The sequence below is a fragment of the Tachyglossus aculeatus genome, chromosome 22, assembly GCF_015852505.1.
Source record: "Tachyglossus aculeatus isolate mTacAcu1 chromosome 22, mTacAcu1.pri, whole genome shotgun sequence".
NCBI classification, from domain to species: domain Eukaryota; kingdom Metazoa; phylum Chordata; class Mammalia; order Monotremata; family Tachyglossidae; genus Tachyglossus; species Tachyglossus aculeatus.
Window position 1 is genome coordinate 45,597,115 of NC_052087.1, and position 22,835 is coordinate 45,619,949.

The 22,835-nt window shown below is 48.3% G+C and overlaps 1 protein-coding gene across 11 annotated transcripts in view; it reads right to left on the reverse strand.

Moving 5' to 3' along the window:
• The window catches only part of PLEKHA7 (pleckstrin homology domain containing A7), a 258,819-nt gene that overhangs the window by 11,128 nt on the left and 224,856 nt on the right, over positions 1-22,835 (reverse strand). For 4 of the 11 annotated variants that reach the window (XM_038764045.1, XM_038764049.1, XM_038764046.1 and 1 more), the window contains 7 exons: positions 22,194-22,302; positions 20,599-20,837; positions 16,656-16,844; positions 16,382-16,499; positions 13,404-13,495; positions 8,994-9,197; positions 2,935-3,090 (listed from right to left, as the gene is read on the reverse strand). In XM_038764045.1, coding sequence (XP_038619973.1) covers positions 2,935-3,090; positions 8,994-9,197; positions 13,404-13,495; positions 16,382-16,499; positions 16,656-16,844; positions 20,599-20,837; positions 22,194-22,302 — 1,107 coding nt within the window. Of the gene's footprint in view, positions 1-2,934; positions 3,202-5,748; positions 5,896-8,993; positions 9,198-13,403; positions 13,496-16,381; positions 16,500-16,655; positions 16,845-20,598; positions 20,838-22,193; positions 22,303-22,835 lie in introns of those variants that run through there. The other 7 variants (XM_038764047.1, XM_038764048.1, XM_038764052.1 and 4 more) reach the window with 7 other exon arrangements.

The window sequence follows — 22,835 nt, forward strand, 5'->3', positions numbered from 1 at the left end:
ACGAGGTGGCGGCGGCGGACCGTTGTTCGTCCTAAAGGCCGCATCCCCGACCAGTCCATACTTCTCCACTCAATCAATCAATCGTATTTATTGAGCGCTTACTGTGTGCAGAGCACTGTACTAAGCGCTTACTCCAATCCATACTTCACTCTGCAGCCTGGATCATTTCTCTACAGAAACGTTCAGGACGGCGTCACCCGCTCCTCAGAAAACCTCCACCTCCACATTAAACAAAAACTCACCATTGGCTTTAAAGGTGCCCCCTCCTACCTCACGTCTTGACTACTCTCCTATAACCGAGTCCACACATTTCGCTCCTCTAGTGCTAATCTTCTCACAATGCCTCCATCTCGCCTATCTCACCACCGACCTCTAGCCCAGGCTCTGCCTCTGGCCTGGAACACCCTCCTCCTCAAATCCCATAATTACTCTCCCCTGCTTCAAATCCTTATTGAAGGCACGTCTCCTCCAAGAGGCCTTCCCAAACTAAGCCCCACCTTTCCTCATCTCCCACTCCCTTCTGCACTGCCCTGACTTGTTTCTTTTGCTCTTTCCTACTCCCAGCTCCACAGCATTTATGTACATATCTGTCATTGTATTTATTTGTATTCAAGTCTGTCTCCCCAGCTCCTGGCTCAGTGGAAAGAGCACAGGCTTGGGAGTCAGAGGTCATGGGTTCAAATCCCCACTCCGCTGCTTGTCAGCTGTGTGACTTTGAGCAAGTCACTTCACTTCTCTGTGCTTCAGTTACCTCATCTGTAAAATACGGATTAAGATTGTGAGCCCCATATGGGACAACCTGATCACCTTGTATCCTCCCCAGTGATTAGAACAGTGCTTTTGCACATAGTAAGCACTTAACAAATACCAAAATTATTACTATTATTATTATTAGACTGTAAGTTCCTTGTGGTCAAGGAGTGTGTCAGTTTATTGTTGTACTGTACTCTCCCAAGAGTTTAGTACAGTGCTCTGCACACAGTAAGCACACAATAAATGTGATTGAATGAATGAATGAATGCACAATAATCATGTTGGACAAGTCCCTGTCCCACACGGGGCTCACAGTCTTAACCCTCATTTTCCAGTTGGGGAGACTGAGGCCCAGAGAATAATAATAATTGTAATGATGGTATTTGTTAAGTGCTTACCTCACATCAAGCATGTTCTAAGTACTGGGGAAGATACAAGCTAATCAGGTTGGACACAGTCTTAGCCCTCATTTTACAGATGAAGAAACCGAAGCCCAGAGAAGTGAAGTGACTTGCCCCAGCTCACACAGCAGACAAATGGAGGAGCTGGGATTAGAACCCAGGCCTATGCGCTATCCATTAGACCACACTGCTTCTCCTCCCACCGGGATCAAAAAGGGCTTTCTGAGAACTGGGCAGAGTGATCGGCCACCTAAGCTTCTGGGTGCATATCTGATCCTCACCTCCTCCAGGAGGCCTTCCCAGACTGAGCTCCCCTTTTCCTCTGCTCCTCTTCCCCTCCCCATCACCCCAATTTCCTCCCTCTGCTCTACCACACTCCCTGCCCCACAGCACTTGTGTATATTTGTACATATTCATTATTCTATTTATTTTATTAATGGCATATATATAACTCTACTTATCTATTTGGATGCTATTGATGCCTGTCTACTTGTTTTGTTTTGTTGTCTGTCTCCCCCCTTCTAGACTGTGAGCCCATTGTCGGGTAGGGATCGTCTCTGTTGCTGAATTGTACTTTCCGAGTGCTTAGTACAGTGCTATGCACAGAGTAAGCACTCAATAAATACAACTGAATGAATGAATGACTGATCCACTGGGCCACCAATTTTGAATTAATGTCCTTACAGCTTCCTTCCGGAGCTTAATGGTGGAAACCGCTTCTCAGACTCCACAGCTGCAGTCGGTAACCTCTCCCAACCGGGCCCAACACTGTGAGGGGCTACCAGGAAAGAGCCGGAACCCGGGCCCACCCACAAGGAGGCTGTAGTCCATGGGGGAGGCAGGACAGACACCAACCCACACACATACAAGTCTTAGATCACACAATTTGCAAACAAAACACTCCCAAACAGAAATGCCTATTTGTAGAGGGAGTGACACACTAGTCCCAGGGGAGATGGAGTGATTGGATTGACTGGTGATGGGCAGGGTCAATCTGTGAAGCCTTCATGGAGGTGGTGGGATTTTGTTTGTTGTTTTTTTAAAACAGCAGATGAGAAGGGACCCCCAAATCTCTCCAGCTTGGAACTCCTCCCCTTTCATATAAAACAGACCACCACACTCTCCAGCTTCAAAGTCTTACTAAAGTCAAATCTCCCCAAGAGACCTTCCCCAATTTTCCCTACTCCCTCTCCCTTCTGCATAGCCCATGCACTTGGAAGTTAATGTACATATCTGTAATCTATTTTAATACTTGCCTCCCCCTCTAGACTGTGAGCTCTTTGTGGGCAGGGATCATCTTCTCCCAAGGTTCAGTGCTTTGCACAAAATAAGCCCTCCAAAAATGCCATTGACTGACTGATTGATCACCACCACAGAGTCAACGTTTGGGACAAATTTAGGAAATGACTCAGTAGGTGGTAAGGTGGTCAGTAACTGGACTCCAACATTTGCAGATGCAGGCGCGATTACTTCACACGGATGTCACTTTGCGTAAGTCCGCCTGAACTTAGCACATTCTTTGGGAAAATCTGACCTCCAATTGTCTCAGAGACATTACGTTACCCTCCCGGTGCCCGGGGTTGTGTACTCCACAGAAAGAATGGGGCAGCGGTAGCTTTGGCCCCAAAAACTCAAACCTTGAAAATGCCATATCTGAATTGGAAAGGGAACAGGGCAGTTGAAAACTGGCTTGCCCACTGTAAAACTAATCACCCTCATAGATGATGTGGGAAGAAGAAAATCAAGTCTCCAACTGTGAGAAGGGCACCAAAAGATTTACCTCTCTATTGATGTCCAAGTCATAATCTTCGGGTTCTATGTCCATTTCCGTCACTGGAATTGCCTGGACTTTCAGCCAGCCATTTTCATCTTTTTCTTCTCCACGCATCGCCCTCTCAAGCAATTGCAAGTCAAATTCTTGTTCTCGCTTCCACTGCTAACAGACACGCAGGAGTTAAAGCAGTCATCCTCCTTCTCCCTGGCATTGACTGGCCCCATTTCTCCCTCTCGATTAGAGGCCTGTGAAGAGAAGGCTCAGCTCCCTCGCCTAATCCCGAAGAGGGGAAGGGGAAGAAAAACCAAAGCCGGCCCTCGACCTGTTTCCAGGATCTCCTCATTTCTCTTGCTGGTGGCAGGCTCGTTTCTGAAATTTGACTTTGGTGTCTTTGAAGCAAAATAAGCCCGTTTCAAGAGAAAATGATGACTTTAACAAACTCAAAGAGTGTCTATCCACTAGCCCCTAGAGAAGATCTAGACTGTAAGCTCGCCGTGAGAAAGGAATGTGACTTTATTGTTATAGCATACTCTCCCAAGTGCTCAGCACAGTGTTTTGCACACAGTAAGTGCTCAACAAATATGATGGAATGAAGTGAATGAATGAATCCACGTCACCCCACACCTGTGGTCCAGGCTGTGTGTTTGCCGCTCCACCCCCGCAACTCAATGGGAGGGGGGCCGTTAGCTTTAGACCAATCACAGATCAGGATTCAGGGGTCAGAGGTCATTTCAGAGGCACTGTAGTGGATGGAAAGGGTGTGCATAGTTGGGGACAGGGATGACTGGAGTTTCTGCACAGCTTCTCTGACCCGTCCATCACAGCGGGGAACACCTCAGCTATTCTGGCAGGTGAGACCACTTTTGGGCCTCTCAGAATGAAAACACGAGAACAAACCAAGCTCAAGACTGGTCCTTTGGCAGACAAGTGATCGATCACAAAGGATACTCACCGAGAACCCCAGTTCTGAGAACCTCCTGATTACAATATTTGACATCCAAAATCAGATTCCCCAATTAACGCCCAGAAACTTAAATGCAATAACCTCCCGAGTGCTTTCAAAAGAAAGTAGTGAACCAAAAGGATTTCTTCAGTTTTCTTAATTTAAAAAAACACTAAATCCTCTAAATCTTCCCCTTATTTAAGGGGTAAAATAGAGCTACTTTCAAACCTGTAAGTGGTTTAAATCTTGCAGCCTTTTTTGCAAAGCAAATCAAACTATGTGACTGGAAAATGAAGTCAACTCTTTGTAGCCATTGTGAGTGAACATATTCTATCTCCTAGAGTCCTGGATTAAATATCGGGCAATTGGGTGACCCTCTGACCAATGACCCTCTGACCAATGGTCACCAATGACTTCCTGCTTGCCAAATCCAACAGCTCATACACCATCCTAATCCTCCTTGACCTCTCAGCTGCCTTCGACACTGTGGACCACCCCCTTCTCCTCAACACGCTATCTGACCTTGGCTTCACAGACTCCGTCCTCTACTGGTTCTCCTCTTATCTCTCCGGTCGTTCTTTCTCAGTCTCTTTTGCAGGCTCCTCCTCCCCCTCCCATTCCCTTACTGTGGGGGTTCCCCAAGGTTCAGTGCTTGGTCCCCTTCTGTTCTCAATCTACACACACTCCCTTGGTGACCTCATTCGCTCCCACGGCTTCAACTATCATCTCTATGCTGATGATACCCAGATCTACATCTCTGCCCCTGCTCTCTCCCCCTCTCTCCAGGCTCGTATCTCCTCCTGCCTTCAGGACAACTCCATCTGGATGTCTGCCCGCCACCTAAAACTCAACATGTCGAAGACTGAACTCCTTGTCTTCCCTCCCACACCCTGCCCTCTCCCTGACTTTCCCATCTCTGTTGACGGCACTACCATCCTTCCCGTCTCACAAGCCCGCAACCTTGGTGTCATCCTCGACTCCGCTCTCTCATTCACCCCCACATCCAAGCTGTCACCAAAACCTGCCAGTTTCAGCTCCGCAACATTGCCAAGATCCGCCCTTTCCTTTCCATCCATACCGCTACCCTGCTCGTTCAAGCTCTCATCCTATCCCGTCTGGACTACTGCATCAGCCTTCTCTCTGATCTCCCATCTTCGTGTCTCTTCCCACTTCAATCCATACTTCATGCTGCTGCCCGGATTGTCTTTGTCCAGAAACGCTCTGGGCATGTTACTCCCCTCCTCAAAAACCTCCAATGGCTACCAATCAATCTGCGTATCAGGCAGAAACTCCTCACCCTGGGCTTCAAGGCTCTCCATCACCTCGCCCCCTCCTACCTCACCTCCCTTCTCTCCTTCTACAGCCCACCCCGCACCCTCCACTCCTCTGTTGCTCATCTCCTCACCGTACCTCATTCTCGCCTGTCCCGCCATCGACCCCCGGCCCACGTCATCCCCCGGGCCTGGAATGCCCTCCCTCTGCCCATCCGCCAAGCTACCTCTCTTCCTCCCTTCAAGGCCCTACTGAGAGCTCACCTCCTCCAGGAGGCCTTCCCAGACTGAGCCCCTTCCTTCCTCTCCCCCTCATCCCCCTCTCCATCCCCCCCCACCTTGCCTTCTTCCCTTCCCCACAGCACCTGTATATATGTATATATGTTTGTACATATTTATTACTCTATTAATTTATTTTAATTGTACACATCTATTCTATTTATTTTATTTTGTTAGTATGTTTGGTTTTGTTCTCTGTCTCCCCCTTTTAGACTGTGAGCCCACTGTTGGGTAGGGACTGTCTCTATACGTTGCCAACTTGTACTTCCCAAGTGCTTAGTACAGTGCTCTGCACACAGTAAGTGCTCAATAAATATGATTAATTGATTGATTGATTGACTGACAGTTACTCATGAAAGCCTCTTCCCTTGAATGGCAGAGCAAGGAGGGATGGGTATGAGATGGAAAGGAGAAATCAGTCCTGTATTTCTTCAGGGAGCTCTTCCCCCTGCACAGGTGGAACACTAGTGTGGCCTGTTGGAAAGAACCTGGGATTAGGAGTCAGTTGACCTGGATTATTCCTTTTCCAGTTTCAGTCTTGCCTGTTGTGAACCCTTGGACAAGTCATTTAACATCTCTGTGCCTGAGCTTCCTCAGGTGTAAAATGGGGATGAACACCTGCTCTATCCCTATGTGAAACAGAGACTGTGCCCGATCCAATTAGCCTGTAACTACCCCAGAATTTAGCATAGGGCTTGGCACATAGTACATGCTTAATAAATACCATTATTATTGTTCTAAGGCAGCTAAGGAAGATGGTGGAGTCCAATCCTGGAAATTATTGTTTTATTATTCACTGGGCTTGTTAAGCTCTTACTTTGTGCAAAGCCTGGAGCTAAGCACTGGGGAATGATACAAGGAGAATAATTAAGACAGGATGATTTGGTCACTTGCCAAGAGGCAATGGGCTGGATCCAATGTTCTCAAGAGCGCCCTTGTAATATGAATGAATATTCTCTAATGGAAATCATATAATTCCCAAAATCTCTCTGAATTTAAGTACATCAGGTGCTGGAAAAGCTACCCTTCACCCCCAATTTTAACCCATTCACACACAAGTTCTCCATGAAAAACTGAAAATTGAACCAAAATGTGCTGAACATTCAAACTGTTGTTGGAAATAAGTCCAGTGAAGCTCCCGTGACAGGATAAAACATAATCATTGACAATGGAAAAACACATTCTCTCGTGGGCCAAAACAGCTCCAGAAACGCAAGACATCTGCTCCTTTAAGCCAGGCCTGACTCTGCTTCCCCAGATGGAGAGAAGGAAAATTTTTTTGCTTTATAGTGCGCTCTGGTAAGAAACACGTCAAAATCACAGTATTGCCACGCAATGCTTTTATTGGCTTGGAAGAGGAGACTTGTACAGTAATGGCTTGTTTTGTTTGTTTGTTTGTGTGTGTGTGTGTGTGTGTGTGTGTGTGTGTGTGTTTGTGTTTTTTATAACAAGTTACTGAAAAAAAATCACACTACGTTTGTGAGACACTTGATTCTTGGACTAAAATCAGTTACACACACAATGTATGCTTAGAAATGTGGATGGTTATAGTGTTGGGGGCTCCTAAGAAGAGTAGCCTGCTAGGGGAACCTGGGGTTTTCCTCCTGGTTGCTAAGACACTGAGTGCTGGCCATTGGATACCCTGTTATTCTGGGAGCTGAAGTTCAAAATTGTTAATGAAGGGAAACAAAGAAAGCTTCCACTAGAAATTGTGCCTTCACTCCAAATCAAGTGGACTTTCACAGCCTCAAGCTTGGGTGAGGGATTTAAAACGTACAACAGCATGGATGGGCGTAGGCCTTCAGGCACTGAGGTCTCAGGGTGGGTGGACCATCTCACAGCCCCAGAGGGCAGCAGGTGACCAAAACACACGTCCAAAATCCCAAGCCACTCTGGTGCATCCCAGGCCTGTGTCCTCTGAGCTGCCCCCAATGTGTACAAGGAGAGTAGTCCTCCCCTACAGTGCTTCGAAGTGCTCCCCAGAACACACCAGGTGACAAGTTTCTAACTCTAGAATATTTTGTTCATTAAGGGATAGGGTTTTTGCAGCATTCACTCAATGCTTGGTTCAGTGCCTGGCAAGTAGTAAGAGCTTAACCAATTCCACTAAAAAAAATAAATAAATAATTGACTAGAGTGTAAGCTCCCTCTAGACTGTAAGCTCATTGTTGGCAGGGAATGTGTCTGTTTATTGTTATATTGTACTCTCCCAAGCGCTTAAGTACAGTGCCTTGCCCACAGTAAGTGCTCAATAAATATGATTAAATGAATGAATGAATACTCTTCCAAGCACTTAATACAGTGCTCTGCACACAGGAAGCACTCAATAAATACAATCGACTGGATTGGTAATGGGCAAAACCTTGCCCTAGAACATTAGTATCTTTAGCAGGGAGGCTTTGGCAACTGGGTGAGGGCAACGTGACTGAACTGAACCCCAAACCTGTACACCGAGGGTGCCAGATGAGCAGGGGGTGGCAATGGAAGTCACCCAGGAGGGATGTCAGAACCTTATTACAGCAGAGCGCCTAACGCAGTGGAGCCTGGATATGACAGAGCCAGTGTATAGTGAGAGAACATCCAGCACACACGAGAAGCTTCAGGACACAAAGTAAGGCAGAGTTAGAGGTAACAATGAGTGAGAACTCTAAAAGCAGGAGAACTTGTGCAATGAATTAGGTAGAAGAAAGGCAATCTAAAGCTCTAAGGAGACTAGTGAGAAAAACAAAAACCAAAAATCCCAAAACCATCCCAGAAACGAAACTACTTGAAGGAGTTGTGGGGCTCCCAAAAGGGTAGGGGCAGGTTTGATCTTCCCCCAGCCAGTATTCCACAGGGGAACCTCACAAACTCACCCTCGCTCCCAGGAACCCCCGCCACCCAACGATCAATTCTCAGCAATGAACTTGAAGACACCCTCAGGCCAATGAGATCTGAGTTTAAGAGCATGGAGCCAGACTTCCAAGCAGGTTATCGTGTGTTAGTTGTGCTTCTAATTAATCACCTTTTAATAAAGCCCAACAAATCCTGCAGCATGAAAATCTGGGTGGATATCAGCACACTGGTTAAAAACAGAAGCATTTTCCTCGCCCTTCGAGGGGGCGGTCAGAGGGTAGTGGCTTCGTAGAAGGCACAGAAATGAGGAAAGACTTCCAGATCCTCTCTCCCTTTTGCTTCTCCACAATAGGGAGACCCCCTTACCCCCCTGGTCACGTCCACCAACACTCCCACCACGGGACCCTCCTCTGACCAACTCACTTTGGGCCTCAGTTCCCTCATCTGTAAAATGGGGATTGAGACTAAGCCCCACATGGGGCAGGGTCTGTGTCCAACCTGATTACCTTGAATCTACCCCAGCACTTAGTACAGTGCCTGGCACATAGCAAGCACTTAACAAATAACCACAATTGTTATTACCCAGGGGACCCACTCCTGCCTCGGCCATGCTTTCGGGGCGCTCTTGGGGGGAGCCCCTAACCACCTGGGAAGTTGGGGGAGGGGAGAGAGATGGAGAGGTCACCCATTCCCAGCTGCATCTTCCGAAGCACCCCCACCCCCGCCCCCTAACATACTGAGGTGCTGTCGGTGGGGCCGGGCCGGGGCGGGCCGCGTGAGGGGACAACGATGCTCTGCCTCTCTCCCTGGCTCAGGGTCCTCTTCCGCTCCCGCACCAAGGCCTTCTGGTGGCGCTTCATCCGCTCCAGCTGCTCCTCGGCGCTCATCTTGCCCCTCTGATGGTCCCCAGAGTAGAGGCGCTCCAGCGCGCTTTTGGGCCTCTGCGAAGGAGAGACACGGAACACGTGGGGCCGTCAGCGGGGTGCGGGAAGAACAGTGCCAAATGGCATCATCAACAGCTCGGCGGGTCGTTGGGGGTAGGGAGGGGAAGTTATTACCCTCCTTGTTTTACTAGCAGAAAGAGCACCGGGCCGGGAGTAGGGACGCTGGGGTTCTTGTGCCGGCTCCACCATTTGCCTGCTGTGGGACTTGGGCAAGCTGTTTAACTTCTCTGTGCCCCAGTTTCTTCATCTTGAAGATGGGGATTAAATTTCTGCTCTCCCCTGCTCTCTCCCTGCCTAGAGTGAGATGGGACAGGGACTGTGTCCAATTTGATTATTATCTACCCCAGCACTTAGCACAGGGCTTGGCCCGAGGCAAGAGTTTAACAAACACCACTATTACTGTGATGATGATAGTTACAATTATACTGTAGCTACCCCAGTGGCTAGCATGGGGCTTGGCACAGAGTTTAACAAATACCATTATCATCATTTCAATCACTGTTACAATCAATCAATCAATCAATCAATCGTATTTATTGAGCGCTTACTATGTGCAGAGCACTGTACTAAGCGCTTGGGAAGTACAAATTGGCAACACATAGAGACAGTCCCTACCCAACAGTGGGCTCACAGTCTAAAAGGGGGAGACAGAGAACAGAACCAAACATACCAACAAAATAAAATAAATAGGATAGAAATGTACAAGTAAAATAAATAAATAAATAAATAAATAGAGTAATAAATATGTACAACCATATATACATATATACAGGTGCTGTGGGGAAGGGAAGGAGGTAAGATGGGGGGATGGAGAGGGGGACAAGGGGGAGAGGAAGGAAGGGGCTCAGTCTGGGAAGGCCTCCTGGAGGAGGTGAGCTCTCAGCAGGGCCTTGAAGGGAGGAAGAGAGCTAGCTTGGCGGAGGGGCAGAGGGAGGGCATTCCAGGCCCGGGGGATGACGTGGGCCGGGGGTCGACGGCGGGACAGGCGAGAACGAGGTACAGTGAGGAGATTAGCAGTAGAGGAGCGGAGGTTGCGGGCTGGGCAGTAGAAGGAGAGAAGGGAGGTGAGGTAGGAGGGGGCGAGGTGATGGAGAGCCTTGAAGCCCAGGGTGAGGAGTTTCTGCCTGATGCACAGATTGATTGGTAGCCACTGGAGATTTTTGAGGAGGGGAGTAATATGCCCAGAGCGTTTCTGGACAAAGATAATCCGGGCAGCAGCATGAAGTATGGATTGAAGTGGAGAGAGACACGAGGATGGGAGATCAGAGAGAAGGCTGGTGCAGTAGTCCAGACGGGATAGGATGAGAGCTTGAATGAGCAGGGTAGCAGTTTGGATGGAGAGGAAAGGGCGGATCTTGGCAATGTTGCGGAGCTGAGACCGGCAGGTTTTGGTGACGGCTTGGATGTGAGGGGTGAATGAGAGAGCGGAGTCGAGGATGACACCAAGGTTGCGGGCTTGTGAGACGGGAAGGATGGTAGTGCCGTCAACAGAGATGGGAAAGTCAGGGAGAGGACAAGGTTTGGGAGGGAAGACAAGGAGCTCAGTCTTCGACATGTTGAGCTTTAGGTGGCGGGCGGACATCCAGATGGAGATGTCCTGAAGGCAGTAGGAGATGTGAGCCTGGAGGGAGGGGGAGAGAGCAGGGGCAGAGATGTAGATCTGGGTGTCATCAGCATAGAGATGATAGTTGAAGCCGTGGGAGCGAATGAGGTCACCAAGGGAGTGAGTGTAGATTGAGAACAGAAGGGGACCAAGCACTGAACCTTGGGGAACCCCCACAGTAAGAGGATGGGAGGGGGAGGAGGAGCCTGCAAAAGAGACTGAGAAAGAACGACCGGAGAGATAAGAGGAGAACCAGGAGAGGACGGAGTCTGTGAAGCCAAGGTCAGATAGCGTGTTGAGGAGAAGGGGGTGGTCCACAGTGTGAAAGGCAGCTGAGAGGTCGAGGAGGATTAGGACAGAATATGAGCCATTGGATTTGGCAAGCAGGAGGTCATTGGTGACCTTTGAGAGGGCAGTTTCCGTGGAATGAAGGGGACGGAATCCAGACTGGAGGGGGTCGAGGAGAGAGTTGTTGTTGAGGAATTCTAGGCAGCGCGTGTAGACAACTCGTTCAAGGAGTTTGGAAAGGAATGGTAGGAGGGATATGGGACGATAACTAGAAGGTGAGGTGGGGTCAAGAGAGGGTTTTTTTTAGGATGGGAGAGACATGGGCATGTTTGAAGGCAGAGGGGAAGAAACCAGTGGAGAGTGAGCGGTTGAAGATGGAAGTTAAGGAGGGGAGAAGGGATGGAGCGAGAGATTTCATAAGATGAGAGGGAATGGGGTCAGAAGCACAGGTGGCCGGAGTAGCACTTGAGAGGAGGGAGGAGAGTTCCTCTGAGGATACCGCTGGGAAGGATGGGAGAGTAGCAGAGAGTGTTGAGAGCCGGGGGGATGGAGAAAGGGGGGAAGAGACTTTGGGGAGGTCGGACCTGATGGATTTAATTTTGTTAATGAAGTAGGAGGCCAGATCGTTGGGGGTGAGGGAAGGAGGAGGGGGAGGAACCGGGGGCCTGAGAAGGGAGTTGAATGTACGGAAGAGCTGGCGGGGGTGATGGGCATGGGTGTCAATAAGGGAGGAGAAATAGTTTTGTCTGGCAGAAGAGAGGGCTGAGTTAAGGCAGGAAAGGATAAACTTGAAGTGAACGAGGTTGGCATGGTGTTTAGACTTTCGCCAGCAGCGTTCGGCAGCTCGAGCATAAGAGCGAAGGAGGCGGACAGTGGCAGTGATCCAGGGCTGTGGGTTAGTGGTGCGAGTTTTACACTTTATTCACCTCACCCTCAGCCCCACAGAGCTTATGTACATATCCATAGCTAATTCATTTATATTAATGTCTGCCTCCCTCTCTAGATTGTAAGCACCTTGTGGGCAGGGAATGGTCTACCAACTTTGTTACATTGTACTTTCCGAAGTGCTTAGTACAGTACTCTGCACACAGTAAGTGTTCAATAAATACCGTTGATTAAAATTATATTGTAAGTACCATGTCACTTAGCACAGGGCTTGGCACGTGGTAAGAGTTTAAGGAATACCACTATTATGATGAGAAGAATTATGATTATACCGAATGTACCCCCAGCACTTAGCACATGGAAAGCACTTGAAAACCACTATTATTATGAAAATGATTATGATTCTACTGAATCTAGCCCAGTGCTTAGCACACATTCAATGCTTAACAAATTCCACAACTATGATTATTAGTCGGGGAAACTGAAGTCCAGAGTGAATGTTGGCTGGGGTTATTACCTGGGGCTTGGCAGTCAGTCAATTGCATTTATTTAGCACTTACTGTGTGCAGAGCACTGTACTAAGTGCTTGGGAGAGTACAATAGAACAATATAACAGGCATATTCCCTGGCCACATTGAGCTTAAAGTCTAGAGGGGGAGGGTTAGAGCTCAGGACTGTTCAGACCCAGTGAGATCTCTTCCCTCTAAACTGTAAGCTCGTTATGGGCAGGGAACATGTCTGCTAATTCTGTTGTATTGTACTCTCCCAAACAATACAGTGCTCTGAACACAATAAGCACTCAATAAACACCATTAATTGATCGATTGATTCCCAAAAGGGGCAGAGACAGCATCCAAACTGTCCACTCTAGTATTTAGAACAGTGCTTGGCACATAATGTGTTTGCACTGGTCCTTTGATTTTGTCTGAAGAATCCAAAGTAGAGGACGAACTTCCCATCTCTGACTGACCATTTTAATGCTAGTGATGCCTGTCTACTTGTTTTGTTTTGTTGTCTGTCTCCCCCTTCTAGACTGTGAGCCCGTTATTGGGTAGGGATTGTCTCTATCTGTTGCTGAACTGTACTTTCCAAGCGCTTAATACAATGCTCTGCACACAGTAAGCACTCAATAAATATAATTTAATGAATAAATATGATGGAATGAATGAATAACAAGCTCTTCAGTACAATAAAGCCATATAATCTCTACATGATATGGCCTCTCAGAATTCCCTCTGGCAGGCTCTCACAGAGTCTTAGAGCAGGAAGACACCTTAAAGGCCATCTAGTCCATCCCTCTGCCTTCAGCAGGACCCCTCACAGGTGGAGGGAGAGCAGGCAGGGAAGCCCCTCAGGAACGGAAACTTGGCCTCCCTCGGCTCAAAGCCTCAACCACTGCCCAATGTTGTGACGTGAGAGGGAGGTACCTTGGAGCTATCCGCATTTAAGCCCCTCCGAAGGGTGATGTAGGACGGGATGGTGGATGACTGCTGGAGTCTGGAGGTGGATCCCGAGAGACCTGTGCAATGGAGCAAACAAAGAGAAGGGAAGCAAAACATTCTGGGCTTGTCCTTCTGGGACCCTGTGTCTTCTGTCCCCCTGTGGGTGGAGGCAAGGCTGGTCCCAGTTCCCAAGTGCCACCCTGGCCTTCAGGCCAGAAGGGCCACCTCAGCATATTAATGCATACAATTATCCAATTGTACGTTCAATTACTACACTGTAATTGAATGTAGACTCTAAGCTCCTTTTGGGCAGGGAATATGTCTGTTAATTGTTATATCATACTCCCCCAAATGCTTGGTTCACCACTCTGCACACAAAACGCTCAATAAATATGATTGAATTAATTTTGTAGCATGACATCTCTAGGTGGAAATATTTTCCGATCTGGCACTCCCTTTCGAGTTTAAGCTCCTTGCAGGCCGGGAATATGTCATGTCTCGGTTTTGTACTTTCCAGGAGCTTAGGCCAGTGTACATATCTTTAAACTCTGTTTCGTTCCCGTACCGGTCGTTTACTTTAAGGTTTGCCATTCATTCAATCATATTTATTGAGCACTTACTGTGTGCAGAGCACTGTACTAAGCGCTTGGGAAGTACAAGTTGGCAACATATAGAGATGGTCCCTACCCAACAATGGGCTCACAGTCTTTCCCTGCTAGACTGTAAGCTCCTCTAAGGTGGGGATTGTGTCTTCTAACTCTACTGTCCTCTCCCAAATGCTTAATCCAGTGCTCTGCACACAGTAGATGGTGTTTACTCTACTGCCGTCTCCCTAGCACTCAGTCCAGGGTTTGGAACAGAGAAAGCACTCAAAAATTATTACTGATAGATTGATAAGAGTGCATTGCACCGAGTGTTCAATAAACACTTTTATGTCTACTATTATCTTGTCTTTTGAGGAGAAGGTGCTTTCTCTCCTTGCCACTCCTCCCCGTCTCACCCCCTCCTTGTCTGCCATTACCTCACGAGATCTTCTCACTCTTTCCCGCAGACCTACAGGGTGCAGGGGTTGATGGAGAGTGGGGAGGGGAGGAATAATAATAATTGTGATATTTGTTAAGTGCTTACTAGATGCGAGGCACTGTGCTAAGTGTTGGGGTGGGTACAAGCAAATCAGGTTGGACACAGTCCCTGTCATTCATTCATTCATTCAATTGTATTTATTCTTGCTGTGTGCAGAGTACTGTACTAAGTGCTTGGGAAAGTACATGACAATAAACAGTGACATTCCCTGCCCACAACAAGCTCACAGTCTAGAGTGGTGGAGACAGACATCAGTATAAATAAATAAAATTACAGATATGTACTTAAGTGCTTTGGGGCTAGTGGGGCTCACAGTCTCAATCTCCATTTTGCAGATTGAGGAAACCATAAGACTGAATGAATGAATGAGCCCCAAAGCAGTGAAATGAGTTGCCCAAGGTCACATACAAGACAAGTGGCAGAGCCGGGATTAGAACCCATGTGTTTCTGATTCCCAAGCCAGTGCTCTATCCACTACACCACGCTGGAAGAGCGGGCCTCTGGGTAGATTCAATGTGAAGTGCCGCTGTTTCCTGCTGAAAAGCTTTTCTGTAGTCTAGGAAGTAACAGTAGCCTCCATCAGGGTGGGCAGGGCTGAGTGAGACCTGCAGGGGCTGAAACAGAGATGCACTCCCCACTCCACCGGACCCCAAAGGAGGGGAGAGCCAAAAAGGCCAGGCTGGGCACCTACTGCCAAACTGATTCCAGGGCGGAGAGGGGGAGGGGGAGGGCCTGGGCTATCCGGGGACGGGGATGACCACCACTCTAGGGAAGGAATATCAGGAAAGCGTATTCTGACACACTGAGAAACAGCGTGGCTTGGCAGAAAGAGCTTGGGTCTACGAGTCAGAGGAACTGGTTTCTATTCCCAGCTCTACTACTTGCCTGCAGTGTGACAGTGTGAGCCTCAGTTTCCTCACCTGTAAAATGGAAATTCAATAACAGCTCTCCCTCCTGCTTAGACTGTGAGCACCACATAGGGGACAGGGACTGTGTCCAACCTGATTTCTTCTATCTAATCCAGCGCTTAGAACAGTGCTTGACACATAGTGAGCACTTAACAAATATCATAATTAGCAGGAAGGACATTTTCACTCTTCTAAACCATCAACCATTACTATTTAATAACTGTGATATTTGCTAAGGGCTTACTTTGTGTCAGGCACTCTACTCATGACTGGCGTGGATACAAGTAAATCAGGTTAGACGCAGTCTCTGTCCCACGTGGGGATCACAGTCTCATTCCCCATTTTACAGATGAGGAAACTGAGGCACAGATAAGTGAAAGTGACTTGCCCAAGCTCACACAGTAAGCAACTGGCAAAGGTGGGATTAGAATCCAGGTCCTCTGACTCCCAGGCCTGTGCTCTTTCCACTAAGCCACACTGCTGGACTTGGGTTAGTACCTTCTGGCCTAGCAGCATTTTCACGGAATGATGAAGAGCACTTGCTGAGGTAAAACAGTTCTGCTGTTATCACCCCCAGGAAAGAACAGTAAGAATTGTGGTATTTTTGGTGCTTACTATATGCCAAGTACTGTACTAGGAGCTGGGGTGGTAATAGTAATAATAATTGTGATATTTGTTAAGTGCTTACTATGTGCCAGGCACAGTTCTAAGCACTGGGGAGGATACAAGCAAATAGGGTTGGACACAGACCTTGTCCCATGTGAGGCTCACAGGCTTAGTCCCCACTTTAGAGAAGAGGTAACTAAGGCCCAGAGAAGTGAAGTGACTTGCCCAAGGTCATGCAGCAGACAAGTGACGGAGCCAGGATTAGAACCCAGGTCCCTCTGACTCTCAGGCCGTGCTCTATCCGCTAGACCATGCTGCTTCTTCAAGGATAAAGCAAGCAGCCCCTCAGTCCAGGCCCCGGCTTACCTCGGCCGGGCAGCGTCTGGTATCCACCGTCAGACCCCACGAAGCCCAGTGGGGGCTGGCCAGCGTCCCCACTCATGGCTCCCAGCTCTGGCTCACTCATGTACGAACGCAGCTCCGTCTGGGGTAGAGGGGAACAGATTGCAGCCCCGTCACCTCACTGCCAGTGCAGGCACTTCCCAGTGCTTCCCGGTCCTCCCCCAGGGCCCCCTGGATCCCACTGTCACCCCCGGCCCCATCACTCCCGAGGCAGCGCCCTGCTGGCCTCCTGTCTCACCCGGTTGTCTCCGTTCACAGCCTGGCCTAGCTCGCGGTCCCTCTTCCTCTCGTCCGACTGCCGCTTCAGGCCACGAACGGAGAGGTGCCTGGTGACGGCGGCCTCCCGAGGCAGAGGCGGCACAGCCGGAGGCTGGTCCTCGGAGCTGTACAGCTCTGGAAGTGGTGGTCTGGGAGGGGCCTCGTCTTCCTGGGAAAGACAAGAGCCGTGAGCCACGGACAACCATCATCAATCGTATTTATTGAGCGCTTACTATGTGCAGAGCACTGTATTAATAATAATAATAATGGCATTTATTAAGCGCTTACTATGTGCAAAGCACTGTTCTAAGTACTGGGGAGGTTACAAGGTGATCAGGTTGTCCCTCGGGGGGCTCACAGTCTTAATCCCCATTTTCCAGATGAGGTAACTGAGGCATAGAGAAGTTAAGTGACTTGCCCAAAGTCACACAGCTGACAAGTGGCAGAGCCGGGATTTGAACCCATGACCTCTGACTCCAAAGCCCAGGCTCTTTCCACTGAGCCACGCTGCTTCTCCTACTAAGCGCTTGGGAAGTACAAATTGGCAACATATAGAGACAGCCCCTACCCAACAGTGGGCTCACAGTCTAAAAGGGGGAGACAGAGAACAAAACCAAACATACTAACAAAATAAAATAAATAGAAGAGATATGTACAAGTAAAATAAATAGAGTAATGAATATGTACAAACATCTATACATATATACAAGTGCTGTGGGGAAGGGAAGGAGGTAAGATGGGGGGGATGGAGAGGGGGACGAGGGGGAGAGGAAGGAAGGGGCTCAGTCTGGGAAGGCCTCCTGGAGGAGGTGAGCTCTCAACAGGGCCTTGAAGGGAGGAAGAGAGCTAGCTTGGCGGATGGGCAGAGGGACAACCGTCGTCAGACCCGCCGTCGTCAGACCCGCCTTCGTCAGACCCATCGTTAGCTCCGGACACGGACCCCGGGCCGCTGGGCTGCCAATCTGGGAGTTTGGGTGCCTGGGGAGGAAGAGGCAGAACCCGGTGGCCCACAGGGTGCTGGGGGTGGGGTGGGGACGACTTCCCAATCATAGAAAGGAACCACCTGGAAACCAACTCCAGGCTGGCGGCCAGACCCTGGCCCAGTCTGGGAAAGTTGGGAAAGTGCTGGTTTCCATCGGGTGGTTCCCTGGAAATCGATTCTAGACTGGCCCCCAGACCTGACCCAGAGTGGGTGGTTAGGGGTTCCTGCCAAAGAAGTCAGGGAAAAGTTCTGGTTTCCATCGGGGGTCTCCCTGGAGGTTCCAGGGCTGGGGCAGGCCGGCTCCAGCTGGGGGACTGGTGGGGCTGGCCCGGGTCTGGGCCTCGGAGGGCTGGCCCAGGCCGGGGGAATCTGTGGCCCTGGGCAATGCTGAGGGCTGTGGTCCCCACTCCCTGGGGTCTTGCTATTGGTTCATGTTGATTTTGTTCTTTGATCACATCACTAGATAGTTTTCATTTCGCTTTATTGTTTTGGACTATTTTTTGGCTCTTGGAAATGCACTAAGGCCCTTCATAGTATGTCCTAGAGACACTGGATTCTTTTTTTAATGGGATCTGTTAAGTTAAGCACTTACTATGTGGCCAACACTGTTCTAAACACTAGGGTAGGCACAGGTCAATTAGGTCAGACACAGTCCCTGTCCCACTTGGGGCTCATAGTCTATGTAGGAGGGAGAACAGTTAGGGGATGACAATGGTCTACTGGAACCAGCACAGGCCTTGGAGTCAGGTGCCTTGGGTTCCAATCCCAGCTCCTCCGCTTGGCTGCTGTGTGACCTTGGGTGAGTCACTGAACTTTTCTGAGCCTCGGCTTCCTCATCTTTATAATGGAGATAACAGTCTAAGTAGGTGGGAAAACAGGTATTAAATCCCCATTTTCCAGTTGAGGAAACTGAGGCACAGAGCAGTCAAGATCACACAGCAAACCATCAGTGGAGGCGGGATTAGAACTTGGGTCCTCTGACTCCCAGCCCCATGCTCTTTCCAGCAGGACACACAGGGGATGGTGACTGTGGCCTATCAGCTTATCTTGAACCTACCGCAGTGCTTGGCCCATAGTAAGTGCTTAACCAATATTACACTTATTATCATTATTATATTATTATCATTATAGTGCCCAAGGGGCAACCGCGGATACACAATGGCCCCCATTTGCCCGGTCTTAGAGCTATGTCAGGCCCCACACTCCTGGGTTTTGGAACTCAGGATCCGGATTTTCAGTCCACAGGCGAGGACCTGCCTCACCCCACCAGAAGGAGATGCTCTGCCCACCATCATCAGTTGAATTTATTGAGCATTTACTGTGTGCAGGGCATTGTACTAAGCACTTGGAAGATTACAACACAAACATATAACAGATACATTCCCTGCCCACAACAAGCTTCCAGGAGCTTCCAGTCCCTATGCCCTGGGTAATTCATTCAATCACATTTATTGAGTGCTTACTGTGGGCAAAGCACTGCACTAAGTGCTTAATCTAGTAGTTGTGGTAGTGGCAGTAGTTATGGGTATTTAGTGAGCGCCTATGAATGAAATGCACTGCACTAAAAGCTTGGAAAGCAAGTGTAAAAGCTATGCACCCATTTTCCTTGATGCAGAACAAAAGTATGCAAGTAGACTTGTTTGAGCATGGCTGCATCGGGCACTATTTCTGGCATTCCAACACTACAACTTTAACTGATGTTTTTGCAAGATGAGAAAGGATGATGATGATGATGATGAGATGAACAAAGGGAGTGCTTAGCAGATACTATATGATACAGATAGCATATATGTGTGTCTATATATATATATATAGAGAGAGAGAGAGAGAGAGAGAGAGAGAGAGAGAGAGAGAGAGAGAGAGAGAGAGAGAGTTGACCTTTGTATTCAAAGAAGACACTGTCTAGACTGTAAGCTCCTCCTTGTGGGTAGGGAACGGGTCTACCAACTCTGTTGTATCATATTTTCCCAAACTCTGAGAAGAGTGCTCTACACACAGTAAGAACTCAGTAAATACCATTCATTGATTGATTTTGCCCCAGTAGTAGTAGCTCATTATGGGCAGGAAACATGCCTGTTAATTCTTTTGTACTGTACTCTTCCAAGTGCTAAGTACAGTGCTCTGCAAATAGTAAGCACTCAATAAAAGCCATTAACTGATTATTATCATTATTATTGATAACATTATTATTTGTTATATTATCATTGATAATATTATATTAATCAATATATATCATTAAATTATCAATGATACCATATTGTTAATAATTAGCGGTGATTATTAGTCGTTATCAATAATTAATAATGATAATAACATATTGTAAGCATTTACCATGCATTGAGTGCTCTGTGCACAGTAGACACTCAATAAATACCAATACTCAGTAAATGGTGAAGTGTACCTATGAGCACCTGTGTGGCTGAGAAGCCGCTTCAACTGATGAACAGAGCACGGGCCTGGGAGTTGGAAGGACCTGGGTTCTAATCCTGCCTACGCCACTTGTCTGCTGTGTGACTTTGAGCAAATCACTTCACTTCTCTGGGTCCCAGTTTCCTCACCCGAAAAATAGGGATTAGGATTGTGAGCTCCATGTGGGACATGGCCTGTGTCCATCCTAATTAGCTTGTGCCTACCCCAATGCTTAGAAGAGTGCCTGGCACATAGTATGTGCTTAAGGTAAGCTTGTTGTGGGCAGGGAACATTTCTGTTACTCTGCTGTATTGTACTCTCTCAAGCTTTTAGTATGGGTGCTCTGCACATAGTAAGCCCTCAGTAAATACCACTGATTGACTGACTGATTAACAAAATGAAAGAAAAAACCATTGTGGGGCCCACAGTCCTGGCCACAACAAATAAGTTGTGTCGTTGTGTTTTGGGACTTTTAACGTCTGCCCGCGGATTCTACCAAGTGAGTGAGCGGCCTGCTCTTGGGAAGACTTACAACCTTTGGCTTGAGCTTTGTGGGTGACTGAAGGGGAGATTCGACTTTCCTCAGCTGGGCGGGGTGAGTCCGATAGGGGATGTAGGTCTGCAGCTGGGGGAACAGCTTCACCTCCAGAGGGACCCTGGCCGGGCTCGTCGGAGGGCTCTGCTGCACCCAGAGCTTGTCCTCCTGGGAGGCGAGAGGAGCTGAGAGGCAAGGCACTGAGGGCTGAGGGACGGAAGGCACCATTTTTCTCTCTGAGGAAAGAAGGCAGCAGTCGTTAGAGAAGGCGGTGCACACAAAACGTCTGGATCCCAAATCGAGCCAAACTCCTCCCCCACCACTTTGGCTTTCTATGCTCATGAATGGAGAAGGTGGAATTTCCAGCGACTTTAGAGACCATGGCATTCAAACCATCAGTCAGTGGTATTTTCTGAGCTCATACTGTGCACAGAGCACTGTACCAAGCACTAGGGAAGCAGCACTAGGGAAGCAGCGTGGCTCAGTGGAAAAGAGCCTGGGCTTTGGAGTCAGGGGTCATGGGTTCAAATGCCGGCTCTGCCAATTGCCAGCTGTGTGACTTTGGGCAAGTCACTTAACTTCTCTGGGCCTCAGTTCCCTCATCTGTAAAATGGGAATGAAGACTGTGAGCACCCCCCATGGGACAACCTGATCACCTTGTAACCTTCCCAGCGCTTAGAACAGTGCTTTGCACATAGTAAGCGCTTAATAAATGCTATCATTATTATTATTATTATTATTATTAGGGAAAGCTCAATAGAGTTGAGGCCTTCCCCGACTAAGCCCTCACTTCCTCTCCTCCCACTTCCTTCTGCATCACCCTTGCTCTTGGATTTGCACCCTTTATTCACCCCTCCCTCAAACCCACAGCACTTAAGGACACATCCATAACTTATTTATTTATATTAACGTCTGTCTCCCCTTCTAGACTGTAAGCTCACTGTGGGCAGGGAATATATCTACTATATTATACCGTATTCTTCCAAGCATTTAGTACACTGTTGTGCACACAGTAAGTGCTCAATAAATACAACTGATTGATTGATTGGTCCCTCCTTCTGTCATCAAGCTTTTATTTTCCAGGACCCGGTTAGAGCCAGAGCAGCTTGGACACAAGAGGAGAAGTGGTTTTCCTAGAAGGAAGCAGTGGGGCCCAATGGATAGAACACGGGCCTGGGAGTCGGAAGGACCTGGGTTCTAATACCAGCTCTGCCCCTTCTCTGCTGTGTGACTTTGGGCAAATCACTTCATTTCTCTGGGGCTCAGTTCCCTCGGCTATAGGACTGTGAGCTTCACATGCGACAAGGTTTGTGTCCAACCTGACTACCTTGTATCTACCCCAGTGCTTAGTACTGTGCCTGGCACATAGTAAGCACTTAATGAAAACCATAAAAAAAGGAAGCAGAGGCATTCTGAACTAGGGTTCCCCATTCCTTTCTGACTCCTGTTCTCCCAACCAGAGTCACCCTGGAGAGATTGGTCTAGGTGCCCACCACTGAGGCTAGTGATTTTCTCCTTTTTTCACTCCCACATTGGCAGGTAACCCCCAGATATCCTCAGCCTCGATGAGCCCCGAGGCCCTCAGTACTCACCTGGATTCTTGATCGACTCGACCAGGATTTTGAAATTCGCTTTATTCGCACTTAGGCCGGCGGTAACATCTTCAATTCTCCAGAGATCCTTCTGAATCTGTGATTTTTCCTACAGATGGAAGAGAGAGAAGGTTATTCTTTTCAGACATTCTATCACACACTACCAGTCCACTTAAGGCAATGTACACCACACCTGTAGTGGGACAGTCACAGTGACTACTGTTGTACTGTACTCCCTCAAGTGTTTAGTACAGTGCTCTGCACACAGCAAGTGCTCAATAAATATGATTGATTGGCCGACTAAACCCCGTGCAGAGCGCCAGTAAATAATGAAGGTGATATTTGTTAACTGTTTATTATGAGTTAAACATTGGAGTAAATAATCTGATAATCAGTTCAGACAGTCCCCATCCCATACGATCTAAGGACAACAGGCACTCAATCTCCATTATCAGAGGAGGAAACTGAGGTACAGAGAAGTATAGTGACTTGCCCAAGGCCACACAGCAAGCAAGTGGTGGAGCTGGTATCAGAACCCAGGTTCTCTAACCCCCAGGCCCATGCTCTATCACCGAGGCCATGTTGCTTCTCTGTTCAAGGCCATAGTCAAAATGCTCTTCATTTTGGCCAATGGAAGGCTCT